The 22,011-nt window shown below is 53.9% G+C and overlaps 1 protein-coding gene across 1 annotated transcript; it reads right to left on the bottom strand.

Annotated features, from left to right (window-relative positions):
* Positions 1 to 910: 910 nt before the first annotated feature.
* GPX3 (glutathione peroxidase 3) lies at positions 911 to 9,557 on the bottom strand. Its single transcript, XM_024217038.2, has 5 exons — positions 9,345 to 9,557; positions 3,209 to 3,362; positions 2,466 to 2,583; positions 1,293 to 1,392; positions 911 to 1,176 (listed from the first exon to the last, which is right to left on the bottom strand). Exons 1-5 carry the CDS (start codon positions 9,429 to 9,431, stop codon positions 940 to 942), a joined length of 696 nt encoding a protein of 231 aa, XP_024072806.1. The 5' UTR covers positions 9,432 to 9,557; the 3' UTR covers positions 911 to 939.
* Positions 9,558 to 22,011: the final 12,454 nt, after the last annotated feature.

Raw genomic sequence — 22,011 nt, 5'->3', positions numbered from 1 at the left:
GAAGGGCCGCTCTACGCCCATGCAGGCTTGGGACAGATCCACCCTTTGGGGGCTTGCAGACCTAACCGTCATGGTGATGCATTCTCCTAGCACCCAGAGCCCATGCCCTGCTCTCACAGACGCCCGAGATTACACACTAAGCCACAGCTAGAAAGAACTCACCCTCTAGGGAGATCAGGGCTGCAGGAGAGATTCCAAGGGGCACGTTCCAGGTGTGGAAGGCTTTGTGGGGAGGGGTGGGACCATGCACATTATCCAAGCCCATCCGTCTCCGAGGGCTCTCCTACCAGGTCAGGGACAAGAGCAGGAGCAGCCCAATTTACGGGGATGGCAATGGCAAATATACAGCGAGATCGGTTCTAAGGGAGGAGGGCTGGACTGCTAAATAAATAGTGATGAGTGGTTTTCAGCGGGAGTCTATTCCTGAGGGAGCAGCGGAGAGGGCCGGTCCCTGTACTTGCAAAGGGTCTTTCCCCTCCCCTGAGATTTCCCCTGTCCGTGTTTCTCTAGGAAGTGGGAAGCTTGGCTAATAATGAATCTCTCCAGAATGGAGCGGGTGGCAGTGGAGAAGGGCAGGTTAAGGATGGCAGACAGGTCTGATGGCTGCAGCGTGGGGAGGTGACGCCACATGGAGATGGGTGACTGGTGTAAAACAAATGTCATTTTAGGCAACTGTGTTTCCCCAAAACGTGTTGCAGGACTGGTCTATAGGGAGTGGCGGTCAGGGCCGGTCTCTACAGAGTAGCACGAGTGTGCGTGCAAACTAGTCTGTAGATACTGGTGTCTTTCCTAGCAGATTCCACCCGTATTGGTGTCATAGCAGAAGGGATTTTTGTATCCAGGGATTCAGCTCTTTGGATGCATTGCATGGAGATTTTTGGCTGTGGATAAAGCATTGAGTCCCACCCCCCCCTCCACCCCACCGCTGACATCTCTACATTAGTCTTCTCTGACCAGGGGCAGCCTCCTCTGACCAAAGACCCGCCGCTTCATGTAATCTATGATGTCATTCTTCACCACGGCCAAGTTTGTCCTGGGGCCCCACCTCATCACGGGCCGCCCAGTCGGGCCAACCAAGAACTTCTCGAAGTTCCACTTGATGTCGTGGATCTTCAGGGGCTCCCAGAAGAGCCTTTTGGGGTCGCCGAAGCTTTCCACCACGGGAGGGCAGGAGTTCTGCAAGGAGAGGGAAGGACGAGCATCAATGACACTGTGGGCTGGGGAAAGCTATCCTGCCCTCACCTACTGCTCCCCAAACCTGGTCTCGGGAGAGGGCGTTTGGAGGCACGCACCTTCAGGAAGGTGTAGAACTTCTGCTCCTCCTCCCCGTTCACATCCCCTTTTTGAAAAAGCTGGAAATTCGGGACAAAGCCGCCCCCGGGCCGGACGTATCTGAAATCAAAGGGAGAGAAGAGTCAGGTTCCGGTTCAAAGGAACATAAGAACGGCCATACTGGGTCAGACCAAAGGTCCATCCAGCCTAGTATCCTGTCTGCCGACAGCGGCCAATGGCAGGTGCCCCAGAGGGAGTGAGCCTAACAGGTAATGATCAAGTGATCTCTCTCCTGCCATCCATCTCCATCCTCTGACAAACAGAGGCTAGGGACACCATTCCTTACCCGTCCTGGCTAATAGCCATTAATGAACTTAACCTCCATGAATTTATCCAGTTCTCTTTTAAATCCTGTTATAGTCCTAGCCTTCGAAACCTCCTCAGGCAAGGAGTTCCACAGGCCCATCTTCACCTGGCATGGAGCCAGTGATGAAACTGCTGCTCCTGCCCATACACGCTGCCCGGCCGGCGGACGCCAGGCCTAACCCATGTTCTAGACACTGCAGGGACCTGGTCAACAACCAGGCTTGTAAACTGTTTTCTAAATGGTTACTGGTCTACACGCCCAGGCGGGCTGTGTGGGCTGGAACCATTTTTAAATCATTCCCGTGTACTGTTACGCTGATGCTGCTTCAGTTGCTGGCATGATGGGGCCTCGGCCTCCCTTCCCCTACGTCACAAGCAGCAGGGAGGAGCCTGGGCCTGGGGGATGCAGCCTGCAGGGTCAGCACACACACATCAGATCGCAGCAACTGCATCCGAAGGACGGGACCCAGAACCACCTGCTTAGTGGCTGGGGCCAAGCAGGAATTGTCCTTGTGCATTCCTGCCACACACTGTGCTGGGCTTGGTTCAACACTGATCTACACTCCCGAACCCCTGTCAGATACTGTGCGGAACGGCTGGCTGTAATTACCCTTGGGCTTAGCGTGGGTTCAGAGTCGCAATAGGGAATCTGTGCCAGTCTTGTGACTGATCTCCGGTGTATCCACTTGACTAGGCACTGCCCGTTTCCCCCCTCTTCCAGCCCAGGTGGCAGCCAGGGCATTTAGAGGAGAGAACGCCGAGCAGCCACCCTGCCCCCGCCCCCGCAAGGGATCTCAGGCCCCTGCGTCACTCAGCTGTTGACTCACTTCAGCGCGGGGAGGATTTCGGCGTTGTCGCCAGGTTCTTGTTTGCCAAATTGGTTGCTGGGGAAGGCCAGGATGACGAGTCCGTGCGGCGCCAGCTCTTTCTGTAGTGCATTCAATTCTGCGCACAAGAAAACCCCACCAGGGACGGGTTAGTCACAGCGATCGATGGGAGCTGCTCCCCCGGTGGCTGAGCCGCACGCGGCGTCACCAAGCAGCCGGTTAGCGTTCGAGATGGCACAGGGGAGGCGGGAGAGGGCTCCAGTTCTGTGCTTCTCCCAGGACTCCAAGGCCAGGATCAGACCCCGGGGCAGAAGTCCTGGCATTCTCCTTCAGCAGGAGTGAGCTCTACGCCATCGCATCAGCCTCCCCTCAGTCTTCCTAGCTGCAGCATGGGTCTCCTGGGACTTGGGCCCCGTCTGCGCTTAAATCCCTCTCTCTCCCTGTCTCTGTTACAGCGTTGTGGCAAAGGGGAAATCGCTGGCGCTCAGGCATGCCCTGGCCATCCCTCCTCCGCTCCATCTGCCCCCGAACACCCCTGACCTGACCCCTGCACCAGCAGCGGCTTTACACTCGCTCAGTGAGGTTCCCCCCCCCCATTGCCACATTCTCTTTCACTTCACAACTTTCCTTTTCTCTTTGGCCTATGCCAGGGTCCCCCCCGCCCCCAGTGTCCTGAGGTGCACAGAGGTGGCTATCCCAGACTCCAGCACAATCTCCTCCTTCCTCCGGGCAGGGGATCTTACCCAGGTACTGCATGGTGAGTCCTCAGTAGGTAGCCACGTTCACAAAGAGGATCATCTTCCCTTTGTACTTCCCGAAGGGGATATACTCCTGTCCGTCTATGGTGAGGGCCCCATACTTGTAGATTGTTCCCTCCACCGAGTTGTAACAGTCCACCTGGAAAACAGCCAGGCAGAGCACGTGGGAAGGGGCAGGGCTGGAGAGGGGCAAGCAACAAGGTCTGATGACCAGCGATTAACTAGCTTCTTTGGGTTTTACTGTTTCCTGAGGAGCTCCAGAGCCCCCAGTTCCTCTCCTGGCTTCCCCTTCACCCGCTCTGCCCGGCGGGGGCCAAGGCACACTGCTGGGATCCTCCGGTGTGGCTGGGTTTGGTTCGGCTCAGGCGAGGATGGAGACAGCTGTGAGGTTCTGATCTGCTTTTAGAGTCTCAATCCAGTCCCCACCACCAACCACGGGGAGGTTTGGATCCAGGGATGATCTACTTCAATCCTTCCTCTTCCTTTCCTCCCAGTCCTTCTCGCCTCCTCCTCGACCCCTGCCATCCTGCCTTCACTGCCACCCTTCCCTTCATCTCCTCCACCTCCTCACTGGCCCCACAACCGTTATTTCATTCCTCCGCTTCCCTTCTCCTTAGCTCTGCTTCTGTCCTCAGCCTCCTTTCCCCCCTTCTTCTCTTCGTTCACATGCTCCCTTAGCCCCTGTCCCCTCCAGCCAGCTTCCACCCCTCTCTTCCGAGGAATCTGCAGAGGGGCAACATCCAGTTTAGGGAGGGGAAGGGGCCCAGTGGGACACCATCCCCTGCCCCAGAAAAGGGCTTTGCGATTCCATGCCATTTGGTGCATTCCCCGAGAGAGCAACGTTCAGGTGACCCACCGGGAAGTGTGCGTTCCAGACTCCCACCTGCGCTCCTCCCCAGAGCTGGGGCAGCCCCCTGGCACTCCCTGGTGTGTTGCCCAAGACGGCGGTTGTCACATGGGAAGCTGGGTTAGCCACATGCAGAGAGGGCGATACGTTCTACTGGCAAGAGGAAAATCTTTTCCATGGTTCCCCCTGTTTGAACGCTGCCCTCCTCTTTCATTACACCCCTGCTCGCTGCAAACAGGCCTGGCTTATCGAGGCACGAAGGAGCACGCAGGGGCGCTCTCGGGAGTTAAGCCCTAGTTTACGTTCTCCTTTGCGTTCTAACCGACCCATGGGCGTGCCTCTCCCATTCTGGCTCTGCTAAGGGGTTGGATTCATAGGTGCTGGAATTAGGGGGGCTGCCGCACCCCCTGGCTTGAAGTGGTTTCCATCATATGCAGGGTTTACAGTTTGGGTCAATGGTTCTCAGCACCCCCACTATACACATTGTTCCAGCCCCCCCGTTAGGATTTGTCTCTGGCAGCCTTGGCTGGGCTCCGTGGATCGCCTGGTCAGGGTTTCTCACACAGACTCTTCCCAGACCAAATGGCAGCCAATGCTGGGCTCTCGCACGGTGTGCTCATCCCACTGAGTCTCAGAAATCGTGTTTGACACGCACCGGCCTCCCACCCAGCGCCTCTGACTTTCCAGGGCTGCAGCTGCTAGCATGTTTACTCCACCCAAGCAGCAGCCACAGAACCACAGGTGGGGAGGGAAAGGACCAAAAATAGCCACAGTGTGTCAACAGCGAAGAAGAAACCCTGCGCCTCTTTCTACTGCTGCTCGCTCCTGCGCAGGGAGAGGTGCTGACCCGCTCACGCTGCCCCATCCTGTACATGTGAGAAGGGCCAGGGGAAGATTGCTCCGTAGAAGGATTGCTGATTTACAGTGGCTTGTTACTCCTCACTGCCCGGCTCCTGGCTGAGTGTCTGTCACCTAGAAACAGGCTGTTACTAGGATCCCACTCAGCCATGTGTGTCAGGCGGAGCCGCTGGCTCAGAGAGTGGGGAGCCAAAGTGTGCCCCAAGGTGGCCCAGGCTCCCTGTTCACCAGGACAGATTTAGAGAGACACGGAGAGGGGAAGGGACCTTTCTCATCAGGACGAGAAACAAAAGCAAGTCTAGCTGCTCACCTGGCAGGGGACGGGCCCTGGCATGAGAGATTGCCTGCCCCTGTCCCTACAGCCCCCAAGAGTGTCTCAGGGAGGAAAACCTGCTCCTGCAGACTCTAGGATCGAAATGCCAAGCACACAGCTGGGTTCCAATTCTTCTTGTGTAAGCACAAAGTGCCTAGCCCTTCAGGCTGTGAAGGAAACCTTCCCGCAGTGACCTGAGGGTAACCAGTGCAGAATGGATTCCCTGAGTCTGAAACAGCAGCTCCGGGCGGGGTGAATGCCCATTCACCTCAACTAGTGTTAACTCTTAAGCCTAATGATTATGCGCCAAGACCCCAGGTTTTTCCAATAAGTTGAGTCTTGCAAATGTGTGTCTAGTTTATACAATCACAGCAACCTTGGGTAACTACCCATGCCAATGGCCAAGCCGACAAAGAGCTCAGATTCATAGATTCCAAGGTCAGAAGGGACCATTGCGATCATCTAATCTGACCTTCTCCAATGATTAATGACTCTCGCTGTTTAAAATGTACATCTTATTTCCAGTCTGAATTGGTCTAGCTTCAACTTCCATCTGCTGGGTAGTGATATCCCTTTCTCCGCTAGATTGAAGAGCCCATTATTAAATATTTGTAGATGCTTCTAGATGGTAATCAAGTCACCCCTTAACCTTCTCTTTGTTAAGCTAAAGAGATTGAGCTCTTTGAGTCCATCACCATAAGGCAGGTTTTCTGACCTCTTAGTCATTCTCGTGGCACTTCTCTGAACCCTCTCCAATTTGTCACCATCCTTCTTGAATTGTGGACACCGGAACTGGACACAGAATTCCAGCAGCAGTCGCACCAATGCCACATGCAGAGGTAAAACCACCTCTCTACCACTCAAGTTTCCCCTTTTTATGCATCCGAGGATTGCATTAGCCCTTTTGCCCAAAGCTCATGTTCAGCTGATTATCCACCAAGACCCCCAAATCTTTTCCAGACTCACTGCTTCCCAGGATAGAGTCCCCTATCCTGTAAGTGTGGCCGACATTCTTTGTTCCTAGATGGATACATTTACATTGGAAATTTCCACCACATGCGTCTGACGAAGTGGGCATTCACCCACGAAAGCTTATGCTCCAATACATCTGTTAGTCTATAAGGTGCCACAGGACTCTTTGTCGCTTTTTACAGATCCAGACTAACACGGCTACCCCTCTGATAATTTACATTTAGCCATATTAAAATGCTTGTGCCCTGTTCACCAAGCGATCCAACTTACTCTGAATCAGTGACCTGTCCCCTTCATTATTTACCACTCCCCCAATTTTTCTGTCATCTGCAAACTTTTATCAGTGATGATTTTATGTTTTCTGCCAGACCTTGATAAAAATGTTAAATAGTGCAGGGCCAAGAACTGGTCCCTGTGGGACACCACTAGAAACACACCCATTTGATTAGGATTCTCTGTTTACTGTTACATTTTGAGACGTGTTAGCCAGCTTTTAATCCATTTAATGTATGCCATGTTAATTTTATATCTTTCTGGTGTTTTTAATCAAAATGCCATGTGGTACCAAGGCAAATGGCTTACAGAAGACTAAGTATATTGCGTCAACACTATTACCTTTATCAAACAAAACTGTAATCACATTTTTAAAAATCCAGTTTGTCTGATAGGGTCTGTTCTCCATAAACCCATGCTGAGTTGCATTAATTAGATTACCCTCCTTTAAGTCTTATTAATCAAAGCCCTTAACAGCTGCGCTTGTTTGGGATCTATGTCAGACTGACAGGCCTATAATTACCCAGATCATCCCATTTCCCCTCTTTAAATATTGGCACATTAGCTTTCTTCCAATATTCTGGAACTTTCCCAGTGTTCCAAGTCTTTTTAAAAATCAGCGTTAACAGTCCAGCAAGCTTTTCAGCCAGCTCTTTTAAAACTCTTGGGTGAAAGTTATCCGGAGGTGCTGACTTAAAAATGTCTAACTCTAGTCGCTGCTATTTAACATCCTCCTGAGAGACTAGTGGAATAGAAAAAATGTTATCATAAAATATGACTACATCATTTGTTTTTTTCCCCAAACACAGAACAGAAACATTTATTAAACACTTTTGCCTTGTCTGAGTAATTGTTGATAATTCTACCATTTCCATCTAGTAATGGACCAATACCATTGTCAGGATTCTTTTTGTTCCTAACATACTTTAAAAACTCCTTACTGTCCTTCACTCGGCTGGCCATAAATTTCATCTTGTGTCTCTTTGCTTCCCTTATCGATTTTCTACAATTCCTAGCTTCTGATTTATATTCATTACTATCCACTTCCCCTTTCCTCCATTTGTTATATATTTTATTATTTTTTAGAGCTGCCTTTACTTCCCCTCTACATCAGAGAAGAAGTGAAGAAATAGTCATGGGTCTAAAACCTTCCAAGGTTTGGGGGTTTTGTACGTATAACCCCAACTCTGAACTCCCTGAGTTCTTAAGTTGTTTGCTCAGGTGGCATTTTGTTTCACTTTCATGTTCTCAGAAGGCAAGATGCACTCAAAGCGCTGATATGTGCCAGCTTAACGTCGGTGAACGCGGTTTATATAACTGTAATGTGACTGCTATTTGCTATGCTCCTCACAACCACCTCACTGTTGCAGCCCCTGTCTGTCAGATCCATCTGTTGCCTCTCACCATCGTCTCAGAATGCGAGTTCTTTTGGTGGGAGGACCACTATTTCATTATATGTCTGTACAGCCCCTAGCACAGCAGGGGCCCTGATTCCTGACGGGGGTTCGACATGCTACCTCGGTCTTTGCAGGAGCCCCTACAGAAGGTGTAAGGGAGACTAAGGATTGCTGCACTAATTGTATCTAATTATCTCATGCAGACTGGCATGCATTTCCCCCATGTCCAGCACTGGGTGTCAGCGTGCCTGTCTCTCACACTTCATTACCCTGCAACCCTTCCTCCTGACACCCTGGGGCATCTAGAATTATCTCCCCTGCCATCTCCCTGCCATCCTCTGCCAGCAGGAAGGCAAGGCAGCCTCCACGCACAGGCGGACACACAAAACAGGGTTAACAGACTGGAAGCCAAACATTTGTAGCTTTCCCCCTTTCCACCCAGCGCCTCTGATTCAGTCCAAGACGCCCCCACTCCGGGCTTGTGACATCACACTCACTTCCCAGGCGACGGATGGGTGACGCAGAGCAGCAGCCTAGGAATTATGCAGCATTCAACTCTCACGCAAGCCCGGTTTTGGGAGCTGATAGCCCTGCCAGAGACAAGCATCCAGGGGGGCAGGCTCAGCTCGCCTTCCCCATGGAGCTCTGCCAATGCAACTCAAGTCCTAGGCCTGCGCCCTAATCACTGGGCCCTCCTGCCTCCTTGGGCACCTCCCACAGCTCTTCTGATGCCCCTCACTCCGGCCCTACCACCCTCTGCTCCCCGCTAGTCCAGTCCTGGCGTTGGCCTGCGTAGAGCTTGCCAGTCACATTGACCCGTGTGCTGGCTTCGTGACGTGGCCTGTTAGAGATCAAGCGGAGAGCCACCAAACTTGTTCCCAGTGTAACTCGAACCGTGTTTCTAAGCCAGGATCCCTGCTCACCGAGACAATGACACTGATTAGATGTTTTCCTCTTCCTCTAAGATCCCCAGGCAGCCAGGCTCCGTGGAATAATCGTTCCCAGGGGCCCCAGGACTCTGCACATGCCAAAAGGAAGATTCACCCTGATAGCTGAAATGGGGGAGCTGCCACAGTGGTAGGTGGGGTGCAGTGAGGGAGCAGGGAGAAGAAAAGGCAGCGTCTGTGTCCCCTGCACTAACGCCGTGTATTTAAATGACTGAAACCCCGTTAGGCAGAAGGGAAAGAGGGAATCAGCTGAGAGAGGGAATGAGAAATTACCCCTTTCTCCCACCAGCAAATCAGTGCATTCCCCTTGTTTGCCTGCAGCCCCCCTGCCCAGATCCCAACACACCAGAACTTTGGGGCATTGAAACCCAGATCCAATTTGTGTCCATCTCTCCTGATGAGTGTAGGGGAGAGACCCCCAGACAGGGATGAAGGATGCCCCATGGGACGCAACAGCATCATGCCAAAGCACCGACCCTGCATGCACACTGTTCTCCGGTGGGTTTCCCCTTACCTTCTGTTTCTCCTGCCCCTGGTTAGGCTGAATTAACCCAGCCAAGAACAAGGGGAAAATCCAAGAGCCCCTGAGTCTGCCCCCCATGGCAGCTGTGGGGTGCCAACACCCTCTTCTTGCCCCACGGAGCACAGCAGCTGGGTGCCCGTGTCCGGCTGGGCTTCTCCGTCACTGTCCTCTTCCCCACACTGTGCCACCTTCGAGCACAACAGCAGGGAGAAATAAAAGGCTGAGCCTGAGTCCTCCGAACCAATCACAGTGAGGCGGGGATGGCAGGGCTGCTATCAGAGCTATTAACCGTGTGGGCCCTGGTGAGCTCCAGAGATGTTTGAGGGAGGGAGAAAGGGGATTGATTGCTTCAGCTAAGGGAGAATCTGGACTCAGATCAGGCGTCCCAACACCCCCATGGCTGGAGAGGTCTGGTTGCAGGGCTTTGGTTCGGCTTATAAAGCTAGGGCCCCCATATGAAATTCGGGCTGGGATCTAAGTGCAGCTTATGCTACTCTCCAAAACAGAGGGGAACGAAACCAAAGAGCATGGGGTGGAGGGGAAAGGAGATTAACCACGTACCTGACTGTTATGTAGCACACTACGGGCCTGGCTGCAGTGCAGCAGGACCTGAGCTCCTGGAGATTGGGATCAAAACAATGGAGAAATTCAAGGCTGTTATCTTGGCCCAGCCCGTGAGTCTCGCCCCTGGTGATCCCGCTGGACGTGTCCAAGTACAGCCACAGATCCATTGTATCTCACAAGATGGGTACGTTCGCATGGTAGTGTCAGCGGTTAAAGCACCCATTGGGAGCTCCCAAGGGTCGGCGTTAGGGTATAAAATAAAGGCAAATAATCCTGGGAAGGGTTAGAGAACAGCTGGCATTGGCCACTGTCGGAAGACAGGACACTGGGCTAGATGGACCTTTGGTCTGACCCAGTCTGGCCGTTCTTATGTACAACCGAATGGGAGAACCAAGGCATTCCAATTCCTGTTGCCCGGGGGAGCCCAGGGGAAATCCCTGCGGGGCGGTGGCAACTTTTTGGTCTCAATTCCCTGTGTTAGGGCCACTTGCTGCTGCTCCAGCTCTAAAACCAGCCAGAGCCCCTGGGACAGAGTGGCTCCTACACCCTCCCACCTCTCAGCTATTGATGTGGAGAGCTGGGGGGGGAAAGAGGGTGTGGCCAGGGCTCCCTGCACCTGTGCTGACCCCCAGCTGCTTGGCAGCCAGTGTAAATTAAAGCACTCCCCAGGCTGCTGCAGTTTACACAGGGAACTGGACAGGCAATGGAAGGTCCCAGCATCAAGGGAGTGCCCACAGTACCTCTGCGCTGTCCTCTGCTCGGGGCACCCAGAGCCACAGCTGCCAGCACCGTCACAGGCACGGTGATGGCCCAGCTCCCACCCTAGAGTCACACACAGGCTGCTACTGCTCTGAGTGGGGAGGGGGATCCTAGTAACCCTAGCAAGCCCCATTAAGCCCTAACAGAGGCCATGCCAGGCCGACACTGACTGACTAACTGTGTGCTTTCATCTTGGTCCACAGCCTGCTGTTCTGGGGCTGCCCATCCATGACAGCTCCTGGTTCTCTCCAGCTGACGGCTGGCCCCTGCCCTCTGCTAAGCAGAGACTCCTTGTCCCCTAGCCCTTCGCAGCCTGCTTTCCACTCCCCATCCCTGAGTTTTCAGCTGCCTCTGGGAACGCTGGGATTATTAATGAAGTGCCTGTCAAAGCTGGGCTGCTCTGTTTACACACAGGGTTCCTGCTGGATTGCGGTGTGGCTAGAGAACGCAATCCAGCGAGCACGGGCCTGGGAACAACCCCACCCTTGTTTACTTCTGAGCGGAGAAGAGCAGAAGCAGGGTGGGTGGGATCGTCCCTGGAGGGCTGGTTGCGTTTGGGTTTTGCCGACTGAGAGCAGGGGGCGTCTGGAGACCGGGGTCTGAAACCCCAGGGTTCGGGGGAGATTGTAGAAATGGCTCCGGCTTGGGGCTCCTTTCCATTTTGGGGGGGGGCTGGGGTTTTCATAGGAGGGACGTGGTTCCACTGCTCATCTGTGTCTCTGTCATCAGGCCACGAGGTCACTCGGATCAGACCCCCTATGCTGACATGTAGCCCAGTCCCCATGTCTCCACTACGCTTTCAGCCCCTGCAGTGACTCAGGCAAGCAACCCCGCTGTTCTCCACCCAGCTCTTTGCCTTGCCTTCCAGCCCCCAGCCCCTTTGTACTGCTTCCTGAGCCCGCTCAACTCTGAACTCCCGTCTGCTGTGGGGCTCACAGCCCCCTCCCCACCGAGAGGTCAGGAAAGAGGCCATCCGGCCACTCAGAGACCAGAAAGCCTGATTAGCAGCTGGAACCCATTAGGGCCCCTATAAAGGCTGCCTCTCAGCAGAGCAGAGGCTGGTGGGTGGGGCCTCAGGAGCAGGTGCTCTGATGGGGGCAGCTGGGGTTAGACTCCTTTCTAGGGAGGAGTTGTGGTTCTAGGACTGGCTAATGCAGGCTGGGGTGGGGATCAGGAATTCCTTCATGCTGGGCTGCCACAAGGCTTGCCCTGGGAGCCTCAGGGCATGAGGAGCTGCTCTCTAGGGAGCTTTGGCAAACATGCAAACCTTGAACTGGACCTCCCAGCCCCCCAAGAATACACTCCTTCGCCTCCTCCACCCATGCCTCAGGGCATGGCTGGGAAAACAGAGAGAAGGGATCAAAGCGGCTAAGCAGGGAGGCGCAGAGCCAGGAGGGGTTCTGAAGGGGAGGACAATGACAAGGAGTTTGATGTGGTGGAAAATGGGGAGTCAGCGGAGGGAGGTGTCCTGGCCAGAGCGACGGGCAACCAAAATGCTCTTACAGCTGTTTTGTCCTGGATGGGGGAGGGGTGAGTGGGGGGCGGGGGTGGCCAAAGAGAAGGCTGCAGGAAGAGATGAGCAGGGGAGATCTCTGGAGGAGATTTGAGGTGTGTGAGGAGAAGGGCAGACTGGGGTTGAGAGATGCTCTCAACCGCGGCCCCATGCAGCTCCCAGAGCCACCAGGGTAAAAGCAGCAAGGTTTGCAACCAAGAGATGAGGTCATGACCTCTGGCCAAGCACAGCGCAAAGAAAGTCCCCTCTAGCCTCAGGTGCTCCCTGGACAGCCACAGGCAGCCAGGGACCCGAGTGCCCCCCAGTTTGGAGAAATCAAAATATTTACCTTGCATTGGGTCAAAGTTCAATAGGACTGGTGCCGAAGCAAATTCCCTACCAGCGTCCCTGCAGGGGAGTGGTGGAGAGCGGTTACTGAGTGAGGGGACATTCAGGGGTGCGATCCAAGCGAGTTCTTGGCCAGGTCACGTAGAACTGGGCAGTGACATGGGACAAAGGTCCCTGGGAGGCAGCGGACAGCAAACACTGGAGAGCAGCTCAGAATTGCAGGACATAAATGTGAATCCCTGAACTCACGAAAAACTAATAGCCCCGGGGTGGCTCCCTCTGCTAGGCCGGCTGTAGCTGTCTGGGCTACAGAGGAATATTCCCTGGTGGGATCCGTGTAGTTCAGGGAGGTGGGCTGAAGCTGCCAGAGAGGGGCAATAAAGATTTGGGATTTTCCTAAGCACTCAGCTTTGGCCTCACTTACGTATTTCCATAGCACCTAAGGGCCCTGGTCATGGGCCAGGACCCCAGTGTGCTAGGCACTATATGATGAGCATTTTTGAAAATGCCATCCCGAATGTTGGGCTCCAGCTGATGGCCCTCCCAGGGGCTTACCATAGCCCCACAGGGCCCATCTATGTTCAGCTGACACGGACAGTCCCAGGAAGAGACAGGAGCACTTGTTAATGTGCCTGAGAGTTTGCTGCCCTTTGGGACATGCTAAACTGGTTAAGCTTTAGTGTCTTTATCAGAAAACAAAATAGCCTTGTTCACTTAATTCCTACTGCGGGTGAAGATCTCGGGCCAGTGTGCTGCGGTGGACGAGGGTTATGCAAGCTGGGAATGGAGGGATTCTGGCTGGAGAAAGCAGTCTGTCAGCATCTCCGATTTCAGCCAAAGTGCCCTACGCTTCGGAGGATTACATAACTGGAGATAACAAGGAGCATCCCAGGTGCCTCTAGATGCTCATTCGGCAATGACTGCCACAGACCAATCCTGCCAACCTTTAGAAAGGGTAAACAGGGCCACCTGCATAATTATAGGCAGGTCGGCCTGACATTGATCCCAGGTAAAAGAATGGAACAGCTGATAAGGGACTTGATTAATAAAGAACTGAAGGAGGGTAACGTAATTAATGCCAATCAACATGGATTTATGGGAAATAGATCCTGTCAACCTAATTTGGTAACATTTTTGATGAGATGACAAGTTTGGCTGATAAAGGTAGAAATGCTGATGTAATATGCTTAGACGTCTGTCAGGCGTTGACTTGGTATTGTTCAACATTTTGATTAAGAACCTTGAACAGTACAAAATAAACATGGCATGCATTCAATGGATTCAAAACTGGCTAACTGATAGGTCTCAACATTTAACTGTAAATGGGGAATCATCATCGAGTGGATATTGTTTCTAGTGGGGTCTTGCAGGGACCACTTCTTGGCTCAATGCCATTTAACCCTTTTATCAATGACCTGCTGGAAGAAAACATAAAATCATCACTGATAAAGTTGGCTGCTGATACAAAGGTTGGGGGAGTTACTGATGGAGAGCAAACTGGATCGCTTGATAAGCTGGGCACAAGCCAACACTATCCATTTCAATATGGCCCAATGTAAAGGCGTACATTTAGGAAGAACGTACGTAGGCCGTACTTAAAGGATGGGGACTCTATCTTGGGAAACGGTGATTCTGAAAAAAAACGTTGGGGTCATGGTGGATAATCAGCTGATATGAGCTCCCAGTGCGACACCGTGGCTAAAGGAGCTAATGTGATCCTTGGGTGTTTATACAGGGGAATGTTGAGTATGAGAAGGAGGTTCTATCCCCTCTGTATTTGGCACTGGCGTGCGCGCCAATGGAATCCTGTGTCCGGTTCTGGTGTCCACAGCTCAAGAAGGATGTTGATACATTGGAGAGGGTTCCAAGAAGAGCCAGGAGAATGATCAAAGGGGCTGCTAGGAGTGGGCAATTGCCAAGGACAGCAGACATTGGCTAGCGCTACCCTGCCCCTGTGAGAAGGGAAGGGTGTCAGGCTCTCAGCAGAGAAAGTTTGCAGTGTGAATGCTTTTGAGGGAAGCCAGACACAGCAGGGGAGCTGGCTGCCATTGACTCTGCTAGGACTAGAGTTCCCCCCGAGTCCTGCCAACAGGCTGCTCACGATCCACTCTGTTCTCTGTACAGAACCAGGTCGGGGCTGTGCAATCCTCTGAGCCAGACCCACCCCTGCTCCCACCGCATCCCGCATAGAACAGGAGCTCCCAGGGCCAGTCCATGTAGGGTGCATGTTCCCAGCTGTGGGTGCAGAGGGCTAAAGCCCCACCCCGATGGGGCGGCCCAGCTAGTGAGAGAGACGGGCTCTCTGGGCTTGATCAACTAATCTCTCATCCGTGCCAACAGGAAAAGCCACCCACTCCAACCACAGCATGTACCTTCCATATCTAGCCCAGGCCTTGGGAAACCTGCCTGCAACTCCCAGCTCTGCTGCAGACGCCCTGTGGAACATTGGACGAGTCATTTAGTCTCCCTGCGCCTCAGGCAGGACCGTTACAACCCCCGGGGGCCTGTCCCTCCCAGTGGCTCCCCTCAGGGGCAGAATGTGACCAGGGCCTGGTGGCACCTGCTACTGTCAGCAAGGCTTTAAAAACAGCAGCCCATTGTCGCCTGCTTGGTTTGTTTGTCAGACCCAGGAAAGCAGGGGATCAAAGACCAGCCTCGCCCCTTCCTGAAGGGCAGCCTGGGATTGTTTACAACAGCCCTGGGCCAGCGGAGATAAAAAGAGACAGGGGTTGTGTTGTGTTTGACCACGACCCTGGCGCCTGGAGCGGAGCCTGCAGAGATGATAGGGCTAGTGAGAGAGACGGGCTCTCTGGGCTTGATCAACTAATCTCTCATCCGTGCCAACAGGAAAAGCCACCCACTCCAACCACAGCATGTACCTTCCTGCCTACAAAGCTTTGATAATCAACTATATCTTCCTGTCATTCCCAAGGAGTCTTCCAAGCCTGAAGGAAAGGCCAGTCTAGTGTGGGCTTCCTCTTCTCCGAGTGAGGTCAGTGCTGATGAAAGATGGGCGCACTGGAAAAAACAACAACCCCTTTATTCACAAAAGGGATTCAGCACAGGCCACAGCATTGTGAGCTTCCCCCTAGCTGCCCCCCACCCCTACCACTGAGCTTCACCCTGAGAGAGGAGAAGCTAGGTCAGCCTCCCTGCCGCCCCGTTCAGTCCTTGGCCTCTCTTCGGAGCGTGTCAGTGGTTTGTCGTTCTGTGGGTGTGGTGTGGCCACCTGCCCAGCAGGACCAGGACCGAGCCCATGGATCTATTCCGGAGAGGCCAAAGAGCCATCAAACAGCACTGCCCATGCCCGGCGCGGCTACTGGACAGCCAATCTCCTTTCCATGGCACGGCAGGCGGTTCCTTTCAACGGTGTGTATGCTGTGCATTATCGAGTGACCCCTGCGTATGGCTTATAGGAGAAGGAAGTGCACTACACCGCTATCAGCATATCACAAAATCCCCTCCTTACGGACAGGCGCGCTGGGGATCACAGGCTGTCCCCAGGCTCTGGCATAAGTAGCGTATCCTATGGCTACTGAGCCGTATGGCAGGTATTGCTGAGTCTCTTCGGTCCTGGGGGAGGGATAGTCAAAAGGACAAAGGCAAACCTGTTATCCCAGAATGCGTGATCTTCCAAAGGAGACGTTCATCTGCGGAGTGGTGCCAGGTATAAACTCTCCTCCTCTCGTGTGTCTGCCCCGATGGGGATGTAAAAACCAAAAGGCTACAGATTGCATCAGCCAGTGCAGGGCGGCTTATGCAGAAGGTGGATCACTCACTCCACCCTTGATTCAAGGCCACGCACATCATTCTGCTTCCTCCTTTGTCCCTTCTCCATCAGGGACAGTTCTGACTCTTCCAGGGAGGATCCCCAACCTGCAAACTCAACCCTGTTGCTTTGCATGGCTTCTGGCCAGGGAATAAGAGACCCAAGGGCATGTAGGTGAAAGTGGCCAGCGGGTCTCAGGGGCATAACACCTGTATAGCCAACAACACTGACAAGAGAGAGGATAGAGGAGGAACTGAATAGCTTGAGAAAATGCACAAGAGCCTGCCCAACGCCAGCTCATGTATTGTGCCGCTAGCTCATGCAGCGTATTGTTATGCTGGGCAAACGGGCCATAATCTTGCACACAATTCATCTCAGCCCAGGAGCAGCGCAAGGGGACTGCAAATATACAACCACAGCGATGGCAACTGGCATGACTGTAACGCTGAGATCAGCTGGCACCTAGCAAGCCGGTGCTCACGAAATCAACAGCTTTCCCATGACACTAGTGATATGTACGGAGGGCCCCCTTCTGAGTAAACTCCAGCACAGCGGCAGCCCCGGGGGCTTGTATTCTTCATCCACCCATTGGGCTCCTCTTCTCCAGAGCAGAGCTGGGCTGCAGGCCAAATCGGAGCCAGGGGGCTAGGGGATAGGTCCCTTGTCCCTCAGTATCCCTCTGAGCCTGCAGACGCCTCAGTGTTACGGTTCTGATCACAGAAAACCCAGCCAGACTGCAAAGATGGTCCAGACTCTGGATTCGATGTGTGAGCAAAGGGACCCTCACTCCGGGCTCACCCTCAGGAGCTGGAACCTGGTCAGAGACTAGAGCAGGGCGGCAAGTTTTAAATCTATTGGAGATGGTTGAGCCGTTGCAAGAGAGAGGCTAACCCTCTCCGAGCCAGGGCCGGCTCTGGCTTTCTGGCCACCCCAAGCAAAAAAAAAACCCGCGGCGGCCAGAACAGCAAAGCAAAAAAAAACCAACCTGCGGCACGGCCGGAGCCAGAGTGCAGAGGGACTCCCTGCCCTGCAGATGTGCCCCGGCTAGTGGGGGGAGAGAGAGAAGGGGGGCGGCCGGGGCTTCAGCGGGGTGCTGCCACGCGGCCCCTCCTGCCTTGCCCCCTGCTGGGAGGGCTCCGCACCGCTCCGGTCGGCTGGGAGGGAAGGACGCGGGCTGCCCTGCTGAGCTTGCTGCAGGGCGCTCCCGTCCTCCACACCGCCGCCCCCTACAGGGCGGCCGGAGCGGAACAACAACAACAACAACAACAAAAGCGGCCGTGCCGCCCTAGGATTGGGCAGAATACCGCCTCCTACAAGCTGCCACCCCAAGCATCAGCTTGCTCGGCTGGTGCCTGGAGCCGGCCCTGCTTCGAGCTCCCACTGGAAACTGACTCCACTTCCTGGGAAGTGCGGAGCTGGAAAAGAACTGTACCACACCCCCTTCCACTGCACAGCACCACATGTGACTAACAGCGTCAGGGCCGTCTCCTGACACCCTGGCAATCTCGCATGGCCCCAGGAGTTCCGTATTTAGCACCAGGAGTGTGATAGCTGCTCTGGCAGGCTCCCTCGGCATCTCCTCTCTGTTTGTTGGGAATGTTCATAAGGAGAGGGCCGGTGTAGGGACGGGACGCACCACCTCCCCGTCCCGCTGTGCCTCCTGCACCCAACTGGAGATGATTTGACGTTCCCAGCTGGCGTCGGCATGGAGATGGGGATTGCAATGGATGGAAGGGAAGGAGAAGTGCAAGAGAGCTATGTTAGCTCCGTGCATAGAGCGGGGCAGGTAGTGCAGCCCCACTGATGGTGCACGAGCCAATCAGAGGGCATGCCAATTACTAAAGGGGCTGGGGTGGGGAGAAGAAACAAGACCAGTGCTGTATGCTCCTCCACCACAAGCCCCACCACACGCAGCTACAACAGGAAGCGGCCCCGGCTCCACCTATGGATCTGCACAGGAGGGTGTTTCGGGTGTCAAGATGGGCGGCCGGCATTCTGAAATCAAACACAGTGATCAGTGGCAGGCTGCCGAGGCCCTATCCCACTACCAGCTCCAGGGAAGCGGTTGATTAAGCGCGAGGCCTGGCTTGCTGCGTCCCCGCGGATCGCAGAGTTATGTCCAGGCCAGTTGCCCTCGTGATGGTTGTATGTTTGCTGTCTCCACTGGGCTGGGATGAACTGCGTGAAAGATTGCGGCTCGTTCGCCCCGTGTCACAATACGCTGCGTGAGCTACTGGCACAATCTAAGCTGGCCCTGGGCAACCACTTATGCATCCTCCCGAGCTATTCAATCTCTTGACAGATTCCTCCAGCATTCCATCTGGGGCGATGGGAAGAGCTTATTCTGTCGCATGCCGTTGTCAGCCACTAATCGCTGACCGTGCTTTCCACGCACTGAGGTGTCTTTCACTTCTGGTTCCCCCTTTCGCTCTCCTCCTCTGTGGGTGGCGACCCCATGCCAGACCCCTGTGGCAGCTGGGACACAGCAGAGCTGGCTTGTTCGCTGTTTGCTTATTCTTTGTGACATCTGCAGGCTTGGGTGAGAAATACACCGTAGAAGAAATCAGTATAAGTCTGGTTACCGGTGTACCTCTGTCTTTACCCCAGCATAGTTTCCCCCCCTCCCCTCCACCCCCCACAGAGCTGGCTATGTGCAGCCCCACAGCAGGTATGTGGAGCACCCCACTTGCATTGCAGTTTCCCAGGCATGTGTTTTTACTCCCCAGGGGATGATCAGGACTTTAGCTTATAGCTCCTGGCCCAGCTGTCTCATAGAGCACAGAGCACGTCTCTTGGAAAGAGAGACAAAGGAACACAAAATGCCTCTCCTGGCCAGCGGAAAAGCCCTCAACCAGGGCTATGGGTAGGCAGGCCACAGGGGGTGGTAGCTAATGATTGTCACCTGGATTATCAAAGAGCAGCGGGCTGGTGATGCAGCCATTGCAAAAGCAGTTGGCAAGGGAGGGAGACCAGCACAGGAGCAACCAGGTATTCATGCAGGAAACCCGCCCAGTGGCCTGGACTAGAAAGGCAGTGGGGGCAGATGGTCGTGGGGCGCGAGGGCTGGGAACGGATGCAGAGGGTCTAGGTGAGATGGAAGAGCAGCAAGTGCCTTGGGCGACAGGATCTGCCCAGACTGTGTAGAAATGGCTTAGGGCCTAGCCTAGGCCTGGGAAACCTGCCTGCAACTCCCAGCTCTGCTGCAGACGCCCTGGATGAGTCATTTCGTCTCCCTGCGCCTCAGGCAGGACCGTTACAACCCCCGGGGGCTTGTCTCTCCCACGGGCTCCCCTCAGGGGCAGAATGTGCCCAGGGCCTGGTGGCACCTACTACCTTCAACAAGGCTTTAAAAACAGCAGCCCATTGTCGCCTGCTTGGTTTGTTTGTCAGACCCAGGAAAGCAGGGGATCAAAGACCAGCCTCGCCCCTTCCTGAAGTGCAGCCTGGGATTGCTTACAACAGCCCTGGGCCAGCGGAGAGGAAGGGAGACAGGGGTTGTGTTCTGTTTGACCACGAGCCTGGCGCCTGGAGTGGAGCCTGCAGAGATTTTGCAAGGTGTCACAGGGCATTACTGGAAAGCCCTGGAACGGACCTCCGTTAAAACTCCCTCTAGAGCCGTGTGCTGCCTGCGTGGAGGCCAGGGGCCAAGTGCAAAAGGAGGAATCTGCACCGCGGCTAGCACCTCAGCACCGCAGTCAGAGACCAGCATTCCAGGGGGCTCGCGCTGCACAAGCGCAGAACACAAAGACCGTCCCTGCATCAAAGAGCTCCCAATCTAAGTCTGAAGCAATTAACATTCAGGTTTATCCTTTTCAGACCCTCCCAAAGCACCAAAGGCAAATGCACCCATGCTTTGCGGAGTGGGACAAATGATTCCCAGCAAACAATTTGCCTGAGGAATTTGGCCTCCTTTCCTCTTTGTGAAATATTCCTGAACAGCTACGAGGGCATCTGATGGTGCCTCTGTGAATATAGTCCAGTCTATGGATTCCTCGCAACTATTCACCAGGGCTACGGCTTTCAGAAATCACTATTTGAGCTTTCTGATTGGTCACCTACTATTGATTCAGGTCTCTGATTGGAGGCCTCCCAAATCCGCATGGAACTATCAAGGAGTTTGTGGTACCGATCAAACCTGCCCCCATCCTAATACACGGATCATGCTTAAAACTTTAGTTCTTATATTTGCAAACACCCCCCCCCCCCCCATGATTGGCAAACACTGCTGCGCGTGAAACTTGGTTCACGAGAATGGCCCTGGAAAAGAAAAACATCCCCAGTACTTGTGCTTAGCCGAACAGAGCCTGCAAACCTTCCGAGGGTCTCCTGTCCCTAGATGGCTGTTCAGTGCATTCTGGGGCCTGGATTCTTTCAGCCCACTTCCTAACTGGAGAAGTGTCTGCAGCAGGAAAAATGACCTCTATGTTGTATGTAGCTAGGTTGGCACTATGATTTCACTTCCTCTGCACCACACTTTGCATTTTGAGGCACCTGCTGTCTGCTGAAGGCAGCTGCCCTCTGGGGAGGCAGATCTGGGGCAGCATGGTAGAGAGGAGGAGACACACCCTAGGTGTTCTCTCCTGGAGTCTTTCATTTTGTTCTAGCTTGATTTGATGTTTCCCTGATACTCCTGCAAGAGTCATGCAGGCTGGAAGTTCAGAGCTGCTCTCTGGCTCGGGAGCAGCAGCGCCGCCATTACCAATGGGCAACTTCAGCAAAGAGAACAAGGATGGGCAAGAAGACCTGAACTCCCCTCTTCCTCGCGGAGGTGAGACCTCCATAGCAGAATCCAGGGGAGGGGTTGGTGTGGGGAAAGTCTGCCACTAGCTGGATAAACTGAGGCCTTTAATCTCCAGGCTTTTCATTCAAGCCTTTTTCACCAGCAACAAAGTAACTGAAAGGAAAGGGAGACGCCTGCATATTTCCAAAGCACGCTACCCATTGGTCTAGTGCAGGGGCCCATGAGGAGCGCTACACTGCAGCCAGAACAATTTATTTCCATGCCAAAGGAGGGTTCTGTGGGTTAGACAAATGTAACCTTTGCCCTTATTTGTCCTTTGATCAGAAGTCAACGGGCTCCATTCCAATGCCTAGCCCCAGGTTTGTTACTACAGATGTTTGGCTGGGGGTGGCTTGTGGGAGGTAAACGGGTTTGCGGTCATTCCATTCCCCTGCTCCTCCAGACAGAGCTGCTCTGTGGTCTCCCTACATTTCTGGCTGCTGCTAGGGCCTGGAGAAACTCCCTCGACCAGCTCAGCGTCTGTCTGGAATAACAGTGCCCTAGAGTTGCCAACGCTCACGATTTTTATCACGAGAGTCGCGATATTGGGTTGTTTTCTGAAAGCCCCAGCTCCTGGATGCGTGGGAAGAGAGAATCCCAGCTTTGATTTTTAAAAAACTATGTTTCCAGCCCTCCTGTTTATGGAGATAAGCTGGAAAACGTAACCCGAGTGCCCCTGCAGGCTCGGAAATTAAAAGGCAAATCAACACTGCCCCCCATGTAATGTGCTTTTAAAAAACCCTCAGGATTTTTTTAGCCAATTTCATGATGGGAGGCTGGTTCATGGGTTTTGAACGTTTGGGGTTGGCAGTGCTGGGGATCATGCCGCCCCCTGCCCACACACATGAACACTCTCCCCTCTAAGAAAGCTTTTCAGAGCTGGTATTTTCATATCAGATTGCTTGAAAAGTCCTTTTTCGGTGACTGAAAAACTGCACGCACTTAG

This window comes from Terrapene carolina, unplaced genomic scaffold (assembly GCF_002925995.2).
Source record: "Terrapene carolina triunguis isolate 2854851 unplaced genomic scaffold, T_m_triunguis-2.0 Scaffold629, whole genome shotgun sequence".
Classification (NCBI taxonomy): Eukaryota; Metazoa; Chordata; order Testudines; family Emydidae; genus Terrapene; species Terrapene triunguis.
Note: the sequence above shows the minus strand (reverse complement) of the source record. Positions and strands in the feature narration are given on the sequence as shown.